The sequence below is a fragment of the Euprymna scolopes genome, chromosome 42, assembly GCF_053919585.1.
Source record: "Euprymna scolopes isolate OS-2025 chromosome 42, ASM5391958v1, whole genome shotgun sequence".
Classification (NCBI taxonomy): Eukaryota; Metazoa; Mollusca; class Cephalopoda; order Sepiida; family Sepiolidae; genus Euprymna; species Euprymna scolopes.
In genome coordinates, this window is record NC_136523.1 from 680,001 (window position 1) to 702,882 (window position 22,882).

Here is a 22,882-nt window from a genome sequence, read left to right on the forward strand (position 1 = left end):
CAGTTTAGGAGTGAATCCTAAACATAGGAATGTCTAAATACATAAGCATATGTAATTTTAGAGATCTATAGATTTTTAAGACTAATGGTTCAACACTTACCAAGACCAAAAGTCACTCGAGGATAAGAGTTCACTAGATTTTCAATTGACTGATGATAGATTACTAGGAAAGGATTGAGAATTATGAAAAATTCACAGGACATATTTGTTAACATTGAATGTCAAAAAAACAGTTTGTAGAGAAACATTTCTGCAGTAACATTCTACAATTGAGAAGTCCAAGGAAAGATAATGTTCATAGAAGTTTCTTAAGGAAGTCTTTTTAAGAAGAGTTCTTGCTAAGCAAAACACAACCAGTGTTCTTCACTTGCATAACTTTAACACAACATATTGAAATATGATTAGGCAGTGTTGTTAAACACAATTTTTATTTCTAATTGATTTTCATATTTAATCCTGGTCAATTTTTTCTATTATATTTATATTGCCCCTATACAATCTTATTACACTAGCAGAAAAATGTTTAGCAATTTCTATAATGCTTACCTGCGGCAGCCAGATATGCGGCTCGTTTCGAGACACATGAACAAACATACTGAGCAATACGACAATCTTCAACTGTGTAATGTTCAAGGCCAAGTTCTTCAAATACTTGCTTCGTATTTTTAAAGCCATCATCAATATCACTGAAAGGAAACCAAGTTAATGTGGCACTAGGTTAACTTGAAAATCAAATAAACAACCTTGGAAAACAAATAAAGGGGGGAAAAAAAACTTGTAGAAAAAAAAATAAAATTGAGATAAAAAGAAAATCTAAAAATAAAAATTTTAATATGGGTCAGAATCAGTAGAAAAATCTTTAAAAAAATCTAATTTTGTGTTATCTATCTATACAATATACACAAAATGTTATTTACTATTAATGGATTATTTATGGAAGTCAAAAAGACATTAGCATAAAATAGTAAAATTTGAAAAATCCTATTTAAAAAATTGAATCTACCATTAACAAAACTTTAAAAATATTTGCTAAACTTTAAGAACTCTAAAATTAATATTACAATATATATCCAGTTTTTAACATCAAACTCTCAGAAATATATTCGGGTTAACATGATATTCTACCATGTAATGGAGGGTTTTAGAAATTCACTTCTAAAATAACCCATCTTTAAGATCTTTATTCCATTTTCTTTTAATCCATCCTTATCAATTCCAGGTTTTTATTGGGCTTCCTCTCAACTGTATTATATTTAACTAATCCAAGAACTCATCCATTCTTTCAATATAACCAAACCAACAAAGTCTTCTGCTCTGCACATATCTTATACAGTCCAAATTTGATTTTCCACAGAAGTAACAAATCTAAGCTTGTCTTTAAGGCTTGCATAACAATTTCTATCCATGCAATATCTTGTTAAATTTCACTTCCACACAGCACACCGTCAGATTCTTTGCCAAAAGTGATAATGCTTTACTAATAAGATTCTTGAACTTGGTCCATTTATTACTTTTGCAATCATACTAGCATCTTGTGCTCCAATCACCAAGATAAAACTTGCAGACAACCTCAAGAAATAGTATAAAAATTATTTAATCTGTCCATATCTACATTATTATACTTTCTTATAGAGCTTAAAACCTCTTAACATAATTGTAGCTTTAGTGCGAGAGATTTACATCAGGTTTCAATTATGTATTCAAACAAGTGATAAAAAATAGGTAAATATTATCAATAACATTGAAAACTTTTTTAATAGTTCGAAACAAAATTAGCGTTAATGACAATTTAATACATATTCGAATTTGAGTCCATAAGGCTTATAATTCTAGTTTTAGAAAAGCAAATTTTGATCAAAAAGTATAAAACTTGAATTCATGACACTTACCTACAGTATGATACATAAAAAGGCGAATACCATCGAACTCACCTTTCAATTTCAGAAATATATTTTGTATAAAATCGACCTCGTGTAGACAAGTCTTCTGAACCTTTGCCACAAAAAATGAGATTGTGTCTACGGAGCTTCTCCAAAACCAGGCGTGCCAATTCCCCCATGTACATCCCAGAGATCATTTTTTCATACCTGTAAAAAAAAAAAAAAAAAAAATTATGGAACTTCGCATAAATTATATAAATGTATTTAAGTAAATCTTATTCTTTTTAGTTCCTTATGCTTCATGCCTTGTGTGGAGTAACTTTCATAAAAAAATTAAATTTATGACAAGATCGGTTGAACCATCCAAATTATCCTGGAAGCACTTGGTGAGTAGGAGAGTAGTAGAGGAACCTTATTTTGGTTCTTATTGCATCAGTCGTTATCAGTGATAACTCGATGAATGGTCAGTTTTGGAACTCCAAGCGAGTTGCAATAGTAGCCAAGTGAACATTGAAAAATATGAGTAAACTTGTAACCAATCACGGAATATCATTTGTTTCTCCCAGTGAGCAATCACTGGTAATAAATGTTATTTTCTAAATGTTTCAGACGATGTAACCGTACTTCAGGTGTATCTTGTTGAACTCTGAAATCTATACAGAATTTCAAAAGTGATCTTACTCAATCCTCAGGGAAGAGGAATAGCTTGCTTTCGTTCCATCAACCATGACCGGGTAGAAGTCTTCATAAGGGTATTACTTTTCGTTTTTTGTTTTATTTTACTTCAGTCGAAGTTCTCAGAAATCAAGGGGCCCACAACCTGGGACTAACACTTAAAGTCTATATGAGATACATAGATATTCGAATGTTCCATTAAAGTTCTTTATCTCTTAAGCACTGAGTTAGTAAAGAAATTGAGAACATAACTTTCCTCTCCCCAATTAACCAGGTTCATACGTTGTATATCTTTTATTTTGGTCTCTTGGTCTTACTGGATTCCAGGACAAGAATTTATCTAGTCTGGTGGAGTATCCAGCTTCGTGCTATTACTTGAGGTAATATCACTTGGAGAAGGTGCACCATTCCTCGGAAAAGCTGTGGGGTAGCCGTAGTGAGGAGATCTTATTTGGGCAGCGAATACTATGTGATTTTGAATATTTGGTCAGGGTTTACTTTTAGGAAAAAGTATCCTCATGCCAGGTTGTTCTGTCAAACCCCTGTACAGAGAGACCTTAGACACTCGAGGACAGTGTCTAGTAGGCATTCAAGTTCTCCCCTGTATTACTAGTATCAATTCTGAGTGCAATAAAATGTCATTAAAAAATCAGTACACCTGTTTTTTGTGCAGTCCCATGCAAAAAAAGTCTGCTTTTCCAGTTTTATGCTAATCTAACTGATCATTTTATGCAAATGAGATGCTGCTGATTGTAGTATAAAGGCCTGACTTTTATAGAGACTCAGCGAGTTAGGATTTGGTGACAGAAAGAGTCTTGTGAGCAAAAAGTTGTTTTTGCAATTGGAAGAAATTAAACAGCAGAATGGTGGGAATGGTTTTAAAATATATATATATATATATATATATTTCTATTTTGAACATTGAAACCAGGAGGAATTAACACTGAGGATTGAACTTTCTGCAGGAACCTGTGGCACAACAGATGAAAGTTCTGTTATAATCAGTTCTATGTAATATTTTTTGACTGTTGAACATTCAAATCACAGTATAAGCAGTTCTACTAAATATAATAAATTCTTGAAAACGCTTAACTGATGACTAATGAAACAAGAGCAAACTACTACAAATTAAAGGTTTTTTATGAAATTCCATGTAAATTTATGATTGATGTGATGCACTTGAGAATTGAAGGTTACAGACAAAATATTGTGAGATTAAAATCTAAGATAACACTAGTCTAAATACTCTAAGTAATGATAATTATTCTGTCTTTCTTTTAAATGCAAAACAAAAGGAAACAGCACATTTTTGTGAAATGTCTTATATTATTGCGTGTGCATGCATGTGCATATGTGGTTGTGTGCATAAATTACAAATGAGATTTTTTAAATAGTCATATTTGGTTTAATATTCATTTTATATGCAATTTTAAGAAATTGGCTTCAGAACTAACCCATCTCTTAGCAGTAGATGCGGGTGTTTGGATGTGCATGTTGAGCAAAAAAAAAAAAAAAGTGGTAAGAAGGCAGGCTCAAACCCGTACCGCAAAGGAGGAAAAGAATGGGGGAAAACCTAACGTTTATGCTGTTACGACCACCGCCAAACCGGAAGCGACATTTTTAAAAAATTAAGGCTAGACAATCTAAAGGAGAGGATAACTTTCAAAAATATTGGCGAAAAAAGTGACGTGCAGAGGTAAATTTTTTTTAAACTTTGACCCCTATTATGACCCCTTAAAATTTATTGTTTTGGGCTCATATCAAGTTATTAAGTTAGATCCATGTCCAAGGAACCTATATCTAAAATTTCAAATGCGTAGACCCAAAATTGTCGGAGGAGTTTGGTAGGGTTAGGGTCACTGTAGAAATCCTTAGATGCCAGAAAACTTTCTATTCTTTCCTTGGACCACCTGTATTTGGAATAAATTCTCTGCTCTCCCCAACTGTACAAATGTGTAGAAATTTAAATGTAATTTGAACAAATAACTCCCCACTTGGGATGCTCCCTATAAATTTAGTCTCTCTAATCACAGTAGTCTTATGTCTCAGTGGTAATATGCAATTCAATTGGGGTGAATAAAAAATGTTAAAATAAAACAGTACCAAGATGTTTTAGTTTGAAGAAATTAGAATACAATAATATTGAGGGTTTTGCATTTGCACTAGATATCTAAAGAATGGAAATATTTTTAAACATGGCAGAAATATACAACAGATGAACGATACAACTACGGACTTTCCACAGGTCACACTAATAATCAGATTCGAGCAAGTCTAAAAGTCTTATTTTTTGGTAAATAGAAAATGTGATTTTGGATTTAAAATGAGTAGTCATAAACTGTACAATAGTTTCTGTTCCCTTCCAGTGCGAGATGTGACACAAGATCAGAAAATGGAGATAAAGTATATGAGAATTCTTTGAACTATAGCCTACAAAAATACAGGAGCATCCCTGTTAGCATTTCATGATAGGAGCACTTCAGTCGATTAGCAGTGAATTAACTCCACAAAAAGAGAAGGTAAAACCTAAGCGGGTGGACCTCCTAGAATTGCACAGATATATACTTCAGTCTGACAAACGAGGTCACTAACTGAAAAATAGCCTTGACCCTGTCGGACTGATTGTTGAGGACATATCCTCAAATGGTCCTTAATATAGTCAGGTTCTTATGTTGATATTTTTCTCAGAGACTCTTTCCCACCACACTCACCCATCTGATTTGTTGGATTTATGCTTGGTTTAAAAAGATTAAGACAAATGTAAATGGGAAAAGGAAACCAAGAATAAAACAGGATTTCCTCTTCCATTTGTGGAGAAGGAAGGTGTTCAGAGGGATACAAGAGTGTGCAAGGTGAGGGGGGGGTCAGAAATGAAGATAAGAGATGGGGGAGGTTAGAGAGAAGAGAGGTAAACAGAGGGGAGGGCTTAGATATAGAAGGAAGAGGTAAGATGCAGAGTTGTTTAGTGACAGGGGATAGCAAGAATCAGAAAGGGGGAGATGAAAAGTTGTGGCACTTACTTTTGCATTCCAGGATTGATGGAATGTTTGTCCACTTGTCTATCGTATTCAGTTCGGATCCTATCCATACAGCCATCATCACCAAATGCACCCCACTCGGTATTCACTATGACCTTGAAAACAAAAATAAAAAATAGATAACAGATTATCACAAGAAATAACAAAACTAAAACTAAGAGGTCAGCAAAGGAGGTCTTGTTCCTTCATTAAAGCGAGGGTCCTAGCCATATGGTAGGTAGGGGTGGAATATACGTACACTAGTTATATCTATTCAACATTGCTTGGTAGTGTATTTATATGCCATTTGTTTTGCTTTTCTTTTTTAAACTATGCCTGATTTTTATTATCACAGGGAAATAATTGTAGAGATGAATACAGTTTTTGTTTTTTCAAGATTCTTGAAGTTTGAAATTCTTTCCAAACTGGACAAAGTATTTTGTGGAAGAAATTAAATACAATTAGATTTCATTATTCTTAACAGGCTTCAATAATCTACAAAGAAAATATACACTGATGGACCAGAATAAAAATCTCCTTGGCCTTTTGATTATGAACAAAGTATCGTATCTGTTCGGTTAATACAGAAAAATGAAGTATAATGTCCAGAAAGAAAAAAAATCCCTCTAAACTTAGCAATTTTAATATTTGTTCCAATCCAGAAGGAATATTTGAAAAACTGGATTTTCATCACATCAAAAACTTATGTCTATATGGTTTTGAAGCGAGACAAGTAAAGAGATAAAGAAACCAAAAATCCAAAAATTGACTTATATATTCAATTAAATCATTGGGGGAGAGAAAAAAAAAAAAGAGGGGGAAGTACGGAGCTCTAGAGTTTACAGCCAATTCATGTTGACATGCTCTTTTTAAGAGCAGTTAAAAGTGCTCACCCAACATAAAGGTATACACTTCTCCCCTTTCTCCAAATGTGCCTTAATGACCTGCTCACTTCCTTTTATGTCCTACTTTAAAAACAAAAAAAAAAAAAAAATTGCCTTTCCCATCATGGACTCCAAATGCATAAATGAGTCGGCCATTTTGTCTCTTCTTTCAAATGGAAAAACACGGGTATGCCCTTGATTTTGTTTGCAGATACACCAGTTGAAAGCAGTTCTCATTGGTGTACCTAAATTAAATCAACATTGAGCGTGGTTAATACTTTAATCATTTTCGAATACCAAGTATTGTAACCAAAAACACTAATTTTTTACTGAGTCTTTAAGACAGGCTTAAACCTGATGACATGAGAAGCACTGAATCAGAGCAGAATAGGGAGACGTGTTCAGAATAAGAAATTTTTATGGTATGACCATTTTGAAAAAATGGAGTTCTTGGGATAGATTCCAAACAATTGGGATAGCAGAGTCAGTTCAAAGGGTAGGGGGCCAAGAAAAACATCAGGATATGAGGCGGCTCAACTTGAAAGAGGTATAAATAAAAATCTGACCAAAGATTAGTTTGGTTGGTTTTGTTTTACGGCATATCAACCCTTTTTAGGTTATTTAATGCCAAATCCAGTGATTTTGAAGAAAAATCACTTAATAGAATATATATATTTTTTTTCAAGTCAGTTTCTATTTAACCCATAGTTGGAACCCTAACAGGTACTACCACTCCAGGTCAGAGTACCTGGGAGCAATGGCGATTAAGGGGTGGCTCCACACGCCCCAAAGCCCGCAAGCTGGGGCCTCACCATTGGATATAGTTTAAGGTCATATCCAGGACAGATTAGTTTGGAAGTCAATTTCTAAAAGCCATCCAACACATGCCAGCATTTAAAACAACCATTAAACAGAACATGTGGATGGCTATCATCATGACTTCACTCTGGTGTATATTTGAGAACGAGCCTCATTGAGAACATAATGGGCAACTAGTATCCTGTCGCCATAAGGTAGCCAAAGGCAAGGAAATTTGGGTACTTGTACAGTTTAAGCAAGACATTAAAAATGAAAATATCGAAAATAAAGTTTAAATTATACGTATCAGTTTTGAACTGAAGATTTCCGAAAAAAATTTCACTTAATTTAATAGAGTAGTTTTTGTTTTTACAGCGGAAAAATGCGTTTTTATGAGAGCGCATTAAAGGACATCTTGGATTTGTTTTTCTTTTTTTTTTGTTTAATGGCATATCAACCCTTTGTGGGTTATTTAATGCCACATCCAGTCAATTTGGGAATAGCATTCGATGTTGTATCCAGTTATTTTATAGGAGATTTTTATTCTTCAAGCTCCTTGTATTTTCAATCATTAGTTTGTAGCTTTTGATTTGGTTGTTTTATAGTGGATTTTGTCATTTTTGTTCTCAGCCTTGCAGAATATAATTGGGTTTTGCAATGGGAGGGGGAAAAGGGTTACAGTATTATTAAGTCCTGTATTATGAATGTAGTTATATTGTTGATTGTGTTTTATATTCAAATTGTCCTCATTCTTAAGGAAGGTTTCTTGGAGATAAATAACCAAAGGATTAAATTTAGTTTGCAACAATAAATTTCATTGTAATTTGCCTTCAATCCACGGCAATTCCATTGGATTTTCATGTAATTCATGAGGATTTTTTTTGGGGTTTGAGGAATAACTTCAGTTTTCATGTCTTCTAATTCCGTAAATCTATTTGTAGTAGTAGTAGTAGTAGTGGCTTCTGTTTGTGGTAATTTCTTTATATTTTGTTTTTTGGTAGATGTATTTTTTGTTTGTTTTTCAAGTGTGTTTTTTTCATCACGGAGAAGACATATTGGTGACCTGTGTGGTCTTTCTTTTAACTGATTTTGTTTTTCCTTGGTTTCGTCTTTTTCAGCATCTGCACGATGTACTGGTGATTTTTGTGGTCTTTCTTTTGATCGACTTTGTTTTCTTGGATATTTTGATTTTGGTTGAGAATTTGTTTTATTGGTAACATTAGTTGATGATTAATAATGATTAATTTTTGATATGTTTGGTTTGATTTCATTTATAAATTTGGGCCAGTCGTTTGGTCCCAATTGTAACAATTTGTTTATTAGTATTTCGTATTTGGAGTCTTGGTTAGTGATGCTGGATGATATACAATTTGAGGTGACTTGAGAGTACGTCTTTTCCTTCATGTATCCATCTACTATTTTCCTGGCTTCGAGGAAGGAGATGTTTTTGGCATGTTTTATTGACACTACTTCCTTTTTTCTTCCAGATTCTGCATGCTCTAGCATAAGCAGGATGGTTTTCTACACAATTTGCACATTTGCAATCAAGATTGCAGTCATTGACAGTGTGGTCTTGATCTTTCTGGCCACATCTGCTGCACACTGTTCGTCTCCTACATGCATCCTCATGGTGCCCAAACTTCTGGCATTTAAAGCATCGAAGTGGGTTTGGTATAAAGGGTTCAACTTTTTCAACATTGAACCCAATTTTGATTTCTTTTAGGATAGTGGGTCTATCGAACGGTATAATGTAAGTGTTCATATGTATAGTCTGATTCTCTTTTATTGTAATTCTTTTAACGTTTATTGCTCCTTGGTTTTTAAGTTCTTTTGTTATCTCTTCAGTAGTGCACATTGATAGGTCTTTCGATTTTATTACACCTTTTGATGTATTCAGATTCTTGTGTGGATAAGTTTTGATATTTATGTTGTGGAAAATTTTCATTCCTAGGAGAAAAGTGGCATGTTTTTCTCTTTCCACTTCCACCAGTAGGGTTTTATTTTTTAAAGTTTTTACATTTTTGGGGTAATATATGCAGATATAATTTTATGTATAATAAACGGTGATAAGTCAGTTATTTTGGTTTCTTCGGTGGATTCCAATACAATAAATTTTGAGGATGTTTGATGTAGTTCATTATCTGAACTTTCCGAGTCGACATGTTGGCGCTTGGAGTTTTTATACTTGGCCATACATATATATATTTTAAATTCATTCTTTATGCTCCCCACCCACCTCGGAGTCCAATATTGAGGCATGTTAAGGGAGAAACCCATTCACCTTGTCATGCCAGGGCTACATAAACAGTATACATGTTCCAAATGGGAGCTATGAGCACCCATAATCCTTTAGTTACACAATCCAAGTCATTTGTGGTAACTTCCGGCACTATACAGCCATGTCATAACTTTAATCATTTGGCACATTTGACCCTAGCCACCGCCTTCTAACAGATGGAAAATATGTATATAGTTTATAGTAGTACAAGGTAGAACTGTTACGGTTTAGAGGAAATTGATATAAAAGTAGATGTGTTAGGGCTTGACGTAACTAGCCGATTGATCGGATCGGGCCCCTCTGACCATCTGTCTAGCCTTGTATGAGGCCAAAGTGGAGTGTTGCAACTGATATCTTTAATTTACCTACAGGGTGGTCAAAAAGTCAGGTAACATTTTAAAGAAAAACGATATTAGCAATACACGTATATTTAAGTACCATACATTGAAATATAAAATGAAACAAACATGAAATATGTTTATTTTGTTAATTGTCGTGCTGTATCCATGTTCTTGTTTTATAAGTACTTTCATGGAATGTGTTCACATTAACTTATGCCCCCCCCAAAAAAAAATAAAACTGTCTGAAGCATTCAATGAGCAACAAAATACATGTTTTTAACCTTTTTGCCTTTGATGTCTTGACTGTATTAACATGCACTTTAAATGTAATGGGAACAAATATTTTGCTGCCTAACTCCCCACCATTAATCTCCTACAAATCTGGCTCCTATCATAGAAGCTCCTTACGCTTCAGTAGCCAAATGAACTTGACTCCATCTGCATTCACTGTTCAGGTCGTGATCATCTACTTGCTTTCTTCATCTGAATTTGGTGCCAGATTTCAATACCGGTCACATTGTAAATCTTGTCTGTCACAACAGGATTTTCCCTTTAAACAAAACCTCAACTCCAATTTAAAAACAAGCAAGGTTTTATTTTTAGAGGTTACAATATTTCTCCACTAAATGACAAACTTTGAGTCCAACCAAATCAAAACAAGTTAAACTAGAGACGAGGCCTATCTCAAAGACTCAAGAAAACCCAACTGACCTCCCACTGGAATATAGTTACATGTATTGTTTAGAGTAGATCAGTCTACCCACTTAAAAAGGATAAACTGTTTATCTATGGACATAAAAAAAACTGACTGACCAGAGTGTTCTGGTCAGCAAGTTGCCAAGGCTCATAAAACCTTGTATCTATAATATTACTATTTTAAAGATGCTTGCCTATTTTTTGGGTGGTCTCCTACCTCAGTTAAATATTTCTCCGTGCATACTCATCATCCACCTGCATTGCAACTATACACCCATCTAAACATGCAGCATTGCCTATGTTTACAGCAATGTGCCTTGTTTATGAGCAAACAATTTTTTAGCAAATAGCGCAAAAGTAACCTTTTTATAGTACTTTAATATGGAGGAGCAGAATAAGTTTTCTGAAAAAAAAAATACAAAAACAATAAAAGCATTTGTGTTGAACTTACTGTTTTTGGTTCATTTCTATCTTCATTCCAAACTTCGACATTATCCAAATTCTCTATATAACAAGCATTGGTGCCGGTACCTACCAAAATAGAACAGAAATTGTAATAAGATAAGAGGAAAAGTACAATGAAAAAAAATTTAAATGACAACCGGTTCTGTATATATATATTGTATATATTCTTATATATTATTCAAATGCAGATATTTATCAGGTATAAGTAGATTGAAAGTAAAAAAATTATGAATTGATTTATTTTACCTTTTATTAATAAAGTTTCATTTTTTTTAAATTACAAATCTTAATTCCTATCATTGTTTCTATTTACTTGCCACCCCACTTATTTTTCCAATATATGTTGTAGCAAGACTGCTTCACGTAACACCTCTGGAGAAACACAAAAGTATACATCTAAAAACATCTGCAACTTCAGTCCCAACATCTGACCCCTACCCCAACTTGCCTGATTGCAACCCCTTTGACCATGTTCAGAACATAGTTGTGCATCATAAGTCACTGGAATCTGATCAACAGAAGTGGTCAAACACCTCAGCAAAAATAACCTGCTCAGTGACATGCAATATAGTTTCCATTCTGAGATATCTACAACTGATGTACTAATTTATATCACACAGGATTAGTGAATCTCTCAATAGTGGTTTTGTTTTTGTAGCAATAGTTCCTGACATATCAAAGGCTCTTGAAAGAGTATGGTGTAAAGGTCTACTTCACAAGATCGCCAGTTATGGAATAACTGGAAATGTCCTCAATTATTAAATTGTTTCTGATAAGCTTACAAGAGCAGCCATTGGGTAGAAATCAAACAGTATTAACGCTGGCATTTCTCCAAGTTCCATCCTGGGTCTAACTCTTCCTGATCTTCAATGATCTTCCAAATCAGATCATTTGTAGACATTTATGCAGATGACACCACAATCTATGGCAACACTTCAAAGACCAGTAATGAGCAAAGTCTTTCTGATTCTCTTCTGATCTTGAGAATGTGATGCAATGGGGAAAACGGTGGCTAGTTAATGTTAATGCATCGAAAACCAAGTTTCTCCTTTCATCATAATTGTTCTGACCCTCATCACACCCCAATGGAAATGAATGACTAGTATTGACAAGCGTCTGGGACTGACCTTCATTCCTGATCTGAAATGGAACATGTACATCAAATCTGTTGCCAAGATGGCTGGGAAAATTGTTGGATCACTACCACTCCAGAAGGTATCTCACATCACTCAAGGTATCTCATGCAATCCTATTTATTTAAGAATCAGGTATGCCCTAAAATGGAGTACTGTTGCCATATCTGGACAGGAGCTGCTCAGTGCACCTTATCCAACCTTGATAGAGTTCAAAACCTAGTAGGAGATGCTCTTTTCTCTTCCCTGCAACCTTCCCACAGAAGAGACTTTGCAAGCCTGTCTCTGCTCTATTATTTTCAAATTCTACCCAGTTTACACCATTAACGATTACTAAACTACCACATTACATTCATTAACCCTTATCCTTGAGTGGCCTTCGGGTATCGATAAATGGTGACTCCCAAGTATAAAAATAAAAAAAAGCAACTGTACCATTTGCAACAATATGAACAATTTCAGTGTGAATTTCTGAAGTATTAAATCCATTCTTTTAGATGCATATATCGACATGTTTATATCCATAGATTGGTATGCACAGGATTCACAACTAAACTAACCAATCACAATTTTGGAACAGCTGTTGCGCATAAGGATGGGTAATGTGGGTTATATTTAGATTTAAGCAAATTAGGAAAATAAGGGGTGAAAGTCAAATACCTGATTTTTACAAAATGTTAATATTAAACATCTGATAATTTCAATTTCTATAAAAACGATGACACTTTATGCAGGCTGGATCTAATCTCTAATAAATGCTCTATTGAGTTGGCCCTTATACCCTCTAAACAAATGCCTCGCTGAATCTTGCCTTCCTGGTAAGTAGAAAATTGCTTTTCTGGCACAAGCGTACCAAGAATTTTGGTGAAAGAACTGACCAACAAAATTATCGGCCTATCAGTCTCTTCCCACTGTTTACTAAAGCCTTTGATGGCGATAGTCCACCTCATAAATGCTAAACTAACACTATGGATTTAGACGAGCTGATTTTACTGCAGATACTCAAGTCATCTCAAAGTATTTATCATACATACCATGGATAAAGTTCATGAAGCTGAAGCCGAAACACTTGATACATCCAAGGTTATCGACATTCATAAAGATATCCTCATGGAAGTTAATTTGTAAGGTATTACTGAAAGAGTATTTAATAAAACCTTTTGAAGCCAAAAATAAGATTTAGGTTCTTGATGGTCTTGCATCATGAGATGTGCTTGTGCCTCAGAGGTTGATACTTTGACAGTTATTCTTGATCTTTATAAATGACTTTTCTTGATGAAATTGTGTTAGAGATGGGTACATTTGCTAATGACACCATGCTCTATTTCTGATATGTGGGAAAAACAAACATGCATATACAAGGCAATGGCTGAATCCTTAGAAAAGGTCTTCCAGGCCTAGTGGAGATAAAATGGATAACATTTAATGCTACTAAGACAAGGCTTCTTTCCTTCAATTAATTTTTTTCATGGCAAGCAATAGTTGAAAAAGTAGTACCTTACCCAAATTCAAACTACTTGGCTTAACATTTAGATAACATGAATTGGAACATATGTTCCAGACATTGCCAAGGCTGCTACAAAGATGATATTTCTCTACCAAGCTAGAAAACTTTTCACTTATCAGTACCTTATATCTCTTTAAAGCCCCCATTCACTCATGCATGGAGTATTGTTGCCACATGTGGCCTGGTGCACCAACCACTAGTCGCTTTTAGGGTCCAAAAACGAACTACTAGTCTAATATATCTCAAACTATCTAACAAGCTCCTGCCTCTGTCCCATCACTGCAATGCATTCCTGTGCTTGTTTTCCAAGTATTTTAATGAAATGTGCTGTGATGCACATGTTACGTCATTACTCTAAATACACCTGATCAACCTGGGAGTCAAATCGGACCAAGTAAAGAATAGATACCCTGTAGCAGAAGACGATGACTAGCGACGACCGGCGTACATTTCAAGTAACACCGGTAATTCGACCTTGACATTGGCACAAGCAGATGGTGTTGGTTTATAAACACATCAAATAGCAAACATTCGCGAGCAAGATTTTTTAAAAATATATTTACAAAACTTTGGAAGATTTAAAAGAAAATTTCTAATACATTTACAGAACTTTATAAAACTTAGAATAATAATAATTATAATAAAATAAATAAATTTAAGCCAAACTTATTAATGGCAGAAACAAATGTAAAATAACTGACTTGTTTGGATTTTTGCAAATGTTTTGCTGGTTTTTGTGACCAAGATTGATTTTTTTGTACAGTGGGTTTTTTTTTGTTTTTGCTTTTTTGTCAGTGTACATTTTTTAATACAATTCAATATTTAAATTTTCTTTAAAACATTAAATTTAGTGACAATTAATATATTTTTTAAATAATATTTTTAAATATTAAATTTTGATTTAATCTCATAATACCCTCACGTGATCAATCTATTAAATGACAAAAAAAAAAATCCAAAAGTAATATATTTAAATAAATGGGTGTCTTTCCGAGTGCATTTTTAATATATTTACAGAACGTTTTAATAAAACTTAAAATATTATAGGCAAATGTGTATTTCAGCGGCGTAAATGTTTTTCTTTGTTTTGTTTTTAAATAAAACATGGACACCAAAAATCATGGTCCTATGAAAAAAAAAAAAAAAAATTTGGAAAGAAAAAAAAAAAAACACCAATGTCTTAATTTCCGCACTTGAAGTGTACATTTAGAAAAAGACCCCCCCCCCAAAAAAAAACAGCGGCCAAAATCATGGTTCCATGAAAGAGCGTAAAAAAGGCCAAATTTTCATAACAAGATGGCAGCCCCGATTGTTGTACATTCAGTCTAATAAAAAATGTTGAAAAAAATAGTAAAAGTTCAGTTTTTTTCAGGTTTTATTTCAGCCTTAGGGTCTTATGTGTTTTATATAAAAATATAAAATTTTTATAAATTTTTGTCTGTCAAATAATTTATGCTGCTGTAACACACATTTGCCTAATTATAATTATAATAAAAATAAATAAATAGAATGAGCTATATTAATTAGAAAACATTGTCATATTTATTTTTTAATAGCTCGTAAAATTTTGGCTTAATTGGTACTTGATGACGAGTGTGGCTTCGGCTTTTTTTAATCTTTTTTTTTTTTTTTGCCTGAAAACGTTTTTGTTGCTAAATAGACCAATGTTTGTGCAGGGTCCACCCTCATCATCAAGTACCAAATAATTAAATAAATATTGAATTGTATTAAAAACGCACATTGAAAAGAAAACAAAATTTAAAAAAAAAAAAAAAACTGTACATAAAAATCAATCTTGGTCTCAAAAACCAGTGAAACATCCATTTATTTAAATATCTTTCATTTAAATACGTTTGTTTTGTTACTTAAAATGTTTCATATATATATTTTTTTTCTTTTAAATTTTCCAAAGTTTTGTAAATATATTTTTTTTTAAATCTTGCTCGCGAATATTCGACCAGGTCTGCTATTTGACATGTTTACGAAACAACCAACACTATGTGCATGTGCCAATGTCAAGGTCGAATCACTGGTGTCACTTGAAATGTGCGCCGGTCATTGGCAGTCATCGTCTTCTGCTATAGGGTATCTATTCTTTACTTGGTCCAAGTCAACAAGATCGTCTTTCACTGCAGAGGTTAACAGATAACTTTCTACTACAATAGCTTCTTTTGTCAAAGTGATAACCTATGGAATTCCGTTCCTGCTTCCAGTTTCTCCCGACTACAAATATGCAGAAATTTAAATGTAATGCGAATAAAAACCTTACTACACAACTGCTTTAAAATGCCTTGAATTTACAATAGCCCTTACATCTCAATGGCATTATCTTTACAGATGAACTCAGAAAAAAAGGATTTAAAGTTTTAAGGGACATATGGTCACAAATTTACATTTAACAATTCAAATATTTTAAATTTTCACATTAAATTTGATCAGACACCAATGAATTAAGTTTTCCTGAATTTCAATTTTTTTAAGACCCTCTTAAGTCTTAAATGTTGTAAATTTTCTAGAATCAAACTAATGTAATGGATTTTGATCACAATTAGAATAAGGATTTTAGACATAAGGTTTATTAGCATTATATCTTTTTAATCTTGTAAACAGGCAGAAAAAGGATGCAAAATAGATATACAAGGTCAATGGAAAAGAATCTCCATAGAGTGCTTAACAATATTAAGAGTAATTTTTGCATATATATTACAGAAGAACAGAACATTGTTTCAGAAGCAGAAGAAAGTATGCTAGAGACCAATTAGGTCATTATTGTTTGGATTCGAAACCGATGTTCTGATCTGTAATACTTGTATAATTTTTTTTTTTTTTTTTTATTCCATGCAAAAATCTTAATTCAAAAATATTTACAAATTTATATGAACTAATTGACACATTTTTTACTAATGTTTATCCTCTGATAAGCCCATCTTCGAGAATGAAGATTTTTCCTTGTTTGAATTTTAGATTAATACTGTAATTATATATAACGAGTCTAGATCACATTTTGTCATTTAGGGAAACATTCTGCAAATAACATCCCAGATAAGAACAATAGACTGAATAATCCAAATTTTAACAATTACGACACCTTATCTATACCTTAATTGGTAACAATCCTTATTTCCTATGCCAGTTTTTGACATACAGTAAGCGAAATTAGCTAACTTCCTGCTGAAAAGATAAGTGTGATTCATTTCTTGTTTACTTAGCACTTGGCTAAATCATCAGCCACTAACCAACGGCACGAGTTAAGATTAAATATTTTACATTACAATTTCTTAAGGAAACCCTTTATGCACTTGACAATGCCCAGCTTTATAATACTTAAAATACAAATATCACAATTGAACATCAAACATATGTATCACAAATTAGCCTAGAGGGAAAGAGTGAGTGTGGATTGTTTCATATGGATCAAGGATGGAAAGATGGGAATCTTTTCATAGTTTTTTTTTTTCTTCATTTTTCTTTTAGGTTCTTTTAATTCTTTACTTTTTTCCATGCTATCCTTCAGATATTGCTCTTCCTCCATCCCCTTTTTACCCCCTTCACATTAAATTTAAATAAATTAAACTGAATATATCCCAGATTTGGATACCTTTACACTTAGAAGCTGTGTTCCAAAATTCATAATCAGTTAATTAGTTTAGGAGTAAATCATGAGTACATACAAATATAACTTTATGAAAATAAAAACGGCATTTTCCTGTTAAATACAATGTATTTTCAGAACAGTTACATGTAATTTTAAAACAGGGTTAAGCTGTTAGCAGAATTGTTTGTTATTAGTGAAGAAAGCTGCAGTGTACTATATGCCCCTCTTGCTAGCTAGTTCCCTCATCGCATTGAGACAATACTTTGCAATTTGTTTTTATTGGAAGATAAGCCAGATTATTCAATGATAGCAGGCATCAACTTAGAACAATTTGCATCAAGGTGATTCTCAAGGGCACAGACAATTCCAATCATCAGCATATGTGCACACATCTGGTAGACACCGACAAGTAACAACTGGTGGCAGCCTTACAAGTTGCAGTTTTAGCAAATATCAACCATATTTTGAGTTCTTCAATCTTAAAGCATCATTAATTCAAGGCATCATTAATTTAAGGCCTATTTTTACAGGCTGGCATATGTTTAATGGCTTTTAGAAACCAACTTCCAAAGTAACCTGACTCATTCCATGGAAAGTGGTCCAAAATCAGAATTTTAAATCCAATATTTTCTAGCATTGTTATGTTTTTTCCTGAAAGACAACACCCTAAACTACAAAATGTAAAAATTAAATTCTGATCTTTTCTGTGTTGAGGCTATAAACATTGGCTATTTATTGAAGTCAGAAAATAAAAGAATTGCCTATTTTTCAGACATTCATTTTTACTAATAAATAACAGAATTATGTTTAATTATATTTTTCATGATTGAGACATATAGATTTCAAAATAATTGAGGCCCTGAGTTTCTGTTAATCATTTTTACATTAAATTTTCATAAAGTTAGCCCTATGTTCATGAACAGAAAAGACGTTGCGAGCCTATCCTTGTTTTATCGTTATTTTCATGGCAGGTGCTCGTCTGAACTCCAATCCCTGGTCCCCCCCTCGCCAATCTTTCACGAAAAACACCCGTCTAGCTGAATCCACTGAAAAATTTCCCCCACTCAATATATGTGCCTAAATCAAAACGCGGATTCCATCAACAAAGCTTCTTTCTTAGAACTGCACGCCTGTGGAACTGTTCCGTCTGCCTGCTTCCCTCCGGACTACAACTTGGATGTCTTCAAGTCTAATGTTAACAAATTCCTAATGAACCGCCCCCTTAAGTAAACACTTCATCAAATCTCCACACTAACGTAATGTACTTGCAATAACCCTTATCCCTGAGTGGCTTCCGGGCCTTGATAAGTGGTGATCACTGTAAAAAAAAAAAAAAAAAAAAAAAAAAAAAAACATACGTGACGCTTAATCGACTCTTTCTTATTCTTCAATAAAATCCGAAGAAAATATTTCAGGTTATAAGCTAGTATATTATTGCAAACAAAATAGCAAAAAAAAAAATAAATAAATAATCTAGCTATTTTTTTCTTCTTGAAAGAACACTTTGAATTTGTGCAACACCCGTGACGTCACGTGTGTTACATGCCAAAATATCACTTCAAACTTTGCAATAATCAATGGATTTAAACATAAATAACACACATACAATGCTATAAAAGATTTATTTATGGAGAAATTTTAGGTTGAAAATAAAGCACATCCCGATTTCTTCCAATATCTATCATTCCTACTGGAACTGGTGGAATCAGTTTTCCCATCACATTCTTGGGCTGATATACAATCATATCAGTTTTTTCTGGCCAGTACCATTGCCCTTTTCTGGAATACTTTGTTGATATGAAATGTTTTTATTTTAAATAGGTCCTTGTCTAAACGTTAAAAATAAATTATTGAAGAAAAAAAATAAATTAAAATATTTAATTTTTCTTTTCATCACAAGTTCAAATATTCAAAGGTTGAGAAAATAAATTTCTTTATTAACTGTATGGAAAACTAAGCTGGCCTTGTCGATTTTTTATACTAAGTCACTAACATGGATTATTGGTGCTTGCTGCTGCTTGAAAAATAAATGCTGTCTGAAAAATTTCTACTCCAAAATTCTTATGTGTGTGTTCAAAGTTAAAAAAAAAAAAAAAAAAAAAAAAAACTACTTAATATAGTTTTATGATACATACATAAAAAAAATAAAGGTTTTTACACTAACCTGTGCATGTTTGAAATCTTTTCAATAAAAATTGTTTATGCTATAAAGCCTGAACTTTAAGGGACGGTACGGTCCAAACCAAATGATTAATTCACTTAGGACAAAAAACCAAGATTAAGAAAATACTTTATTCTGATTGGTTGCCAAATTTGAGTATTTTCCAACTTCATGGAACTTTGGAAATCAATGAGATTTTGCAGGAGTAACGCATGTGTTAAGATGTAACACGTGACAACAAATACCTTAATTTTCAGAGGTTCAATGAATAAAAATTTACTAAAAGACTATTGTAATAATTAGAAGACTCCATAAAAATTTAGAAAAACACATTTTTATAAAAAAATAAAGGCACAATTCAGAATTTATACAATGTTTAAAATATCCTTCACATCTGAATGTAATGCACGTGATGCTAGAAACAAGACTATTATAAAAAAAAAAAATTGTCATAGGTATGAGTTTTTTTTTTATGCACTGGCAAGAGTAAGGTCTTAAGGTTAAACAAGCCAAAAAGAAAAGAGATTAAATTATTATAAGGGTAATTTTAAATAAAAGTTATTGCTGAAAACTCTTCCGAACTGTACCACACATGACATGGAATGTCCCACCTATGTCCGATCAGACAATTATTCATCTTTCTTTCAAATCTAGTTTTTCCAATTATGTTTTCCTTCACTTTTCCCATCAATTGGCTGTTACCTCAACTGCTCTACATGTAATACTTGAACTCGTTTCAATGTGACCATACTATCAAAGCCTTCCATTCTGCATACCTCTCCCTATAGGGCCCACATTTAATCTTCTGAGATTATCAAATCTAAATCTTTACACATCCTTATGTCCTTCTCCATGCAACACATGTCCTCAACCTTCAAAGGCCAGGTTTCACTTTCATACATCATACTGCATACACATGCTTGATAGACTCTTCCCTCGGTTGACATTACTGGTAAGTAAAGGCAAAGCATTGAGGTATCTGGTTGCAAAGAGAACTGCAAGAAGAGCAATATCCAAAGCCAAGATGAAGGTTGAGCAAGTTAAGTTTCCAAATATACTATGAACAGATGAGAAAAATTAAGTATTCAGAATAACTAAAAAGGACAATGGCACATGAGCAACAAATGAACAAGAGATTCTTAGAAATGCTATTATGAGAAATTGTTGAATACAGCGTTTTCATGGAACTGAGAAAATGTAGAAATTGCAGAAGCAGTATTTAGTCAACTATAACAATTGAGAAAAGGATAGGAGAGTAGAAAAATGAACCTTCACAAACTTGTAATTTTTTGTTTCCCTTGTTTTATCTTTTAGTTGTCATATTCCATGAGCAATGTTTGTGACAAAGGAGAAAAATTGCTGTTTTATAGGTTGGAAACAATCCATCTAACATTAACTGTTGGCCAGTTTTTGACTTTAAAGTAATTTGTTTTGGTTATTTGAAGAGACAAAATGTATCGTTCACATATTGAAAATAGACCAAGGACTTCATGCCTCCAGAAAGTAATTGCTCTTCATAGAAACCCACGAAAATACTCAGCATCCTCGGCCCCCCCGGACTGAGCCCATAGACACCTATTTGCCGATACATTACATCATAGAAACTGAATTCAGACGTAGTAGCAAATTTCATCAGCTCAACAAATATGCTTTCAGAAATAGAGGCAACAATATTCGCCCTTTTTTCGATATTTTAAAACGCATTTTGCTTTTAATCATGGATTAGAAATCTTCCTTTCATGATTGCAATATTTAAATTCTGTACCTCCGAAAGAATCAAAATATTTCAAGAGATAATATATACATACACACATATACATATATTTATTATGTGTGCCGGTAATATTTTGTATTTGGATTACTGTTTTGTTTTCATGTTTCAAATAGAAATTATCAATCCTCATCTAAATTCAGAAAAATAAGTTATCTTTTTAAAAAAGTTCAGAATCCAATAGTTCTTCAGTTAAAATCGAACTTCACTTCTGGCTAATTTGTTATTGTTATACCATGTTATTTGCAATATAACTAATGTTGGGACAATTAATAAGAATCAGGGAATCATAAAAATGTTTGGAGTACTGGAATCAGCATTGGTGATTATTTTCCAATGCCAAAAGCGATTTTTTCATCTTTAAACTGAATTTTTCATTGCTGATTCTAATGATAATGCTTATTTTAAACTACCAATAAAACTAAAATTCACCCCTCAAGTGCATTTTTACATTTGAAAAAATATATATACATATTACACACGTTGTAAACGTAAAAAATAAAAAAAATTAAAATTTATCTACTTATATATGAAAGAGTGTGTCAGAGCTCGTCCCCTATAGCCAATTTTTTTTTATTTTACACAAATGTACTAGATGTGTCTGGGAATGTTCTTAGGTTTTGCATCGGAATGTCTGAAAAGTATTGGGAAAAAAAATAAATAAAAATCAAATTAAGAACAAACAATCCGATTTTGACCAAAACATCACAAGCGCATTTGAAAAGCATGATCACTGCACAAGCAGAAGGGCCTGAGCATATAAAATTAACAGTAGGTTCTTTGAAAAGATAGTCACATTCAAAATTAATGTTTCTTTTTAGAGCACAAATTAAACCATAATACTTTCCTTTTGCATTTTAAATTTTAATTTTAGTCATCATTATATAAAAATTTCATAAAATGAATAATAGGTACTCTACAGTGCAATGTAAACCACAGTGGGTTCGACTAGAGCAAACCAATTGATTTCATCGAAAAATGGTAGATTTCAACAACATTTTGATGACAGTAAAAGTATTAATGAAATCTTGGTTGATCCTCATTATATCCCCAGCAACGTCGATCAACTCAAACTTAAAATCAACAAAATGACTAATTTTAAACTGAATATAAGAGCAGTTGAATATCTAAGTTTAAAATGCATTAAAAAAGATTTTAATAATTTCACTGCATCCTGAGCCACACCGCATAAGTACAAGCAATGCATGCACACACCAGACCTAAACCAGAGGTGCCCATTATGTTTGATCTCCAACATAATAGGCAGATCGCATGATATTGGAGAAAAAAAAAAAAAAAGCAGTGCTGCCAAACTTTCAGAACCTCACGGCAGAGCTGGAGACGAGAGCAGTTATGTGCGCAACGGGAGTGCACGCTAGATAAAACTGTCCGTCAGAGTTCAAATGTTTTAAAGACTTTTGTTTACTCAAACTAATTGCTACATTCATGTGCTGCCCTTTCTAAGAAAATGCTGAGGTGGTTTCACTCATCAAAAATTGCAACATTGTTTCACCTGAACTTTTCTGGAGTAGGGGATGAGATTCTGACACTATAAGCAAACATTCAGTTGATGCAGAGCTCATAGACAATCATGAAACTTACAGAGGACTACAACATCAGTAAATGTGCTACCTTCTCGACTGTATTATTTAATGTTACTAATTTATGCGTCAGTCTTTTC

The 22,882-nt window shown here is 33.0% G+C and overlaps 1 protein-coding gene across 6 annotated transcripts in view; it reads right to left on the reverse strand.

Annotated features, from left to right (window-relative positions):
• The window catches only part of LOC145266906 (hexokinase-4-like), a 274,629-nt gene that overhangs the window by 12,939 nt on the left and 238,808 nt on the right, over nucleotides 1–22,882 (reverse strand). For all 6 annotated transcript variants that reach the window (XM_080122690.1, XM_080122691.1, XM_080122693.1 and 3 more), the window contains 4 exons: nucleotides 11,021–11,100; nucleotides 5,576–5,688; nucleotides 1,932–2,087; nucleotides 547–686 (listed from right to left, as the gene is read on the reverse strand). In XM_080122690.1, the coding sequence (XP_079978816.1) occupies nucleotides 547–686; nucleotides 1,932–2,087; nucleotides 5,576–5,688; nucleotides 11,021–11,100 (489 nt within the window). The remainder of the gene's footprint in view (nucleotides 1–546; nucleotides 687–1,931; nucleotides 2,088–5,575; nucleotides 5,689–11,020; nucleotides 11,101–22,882) is intronic.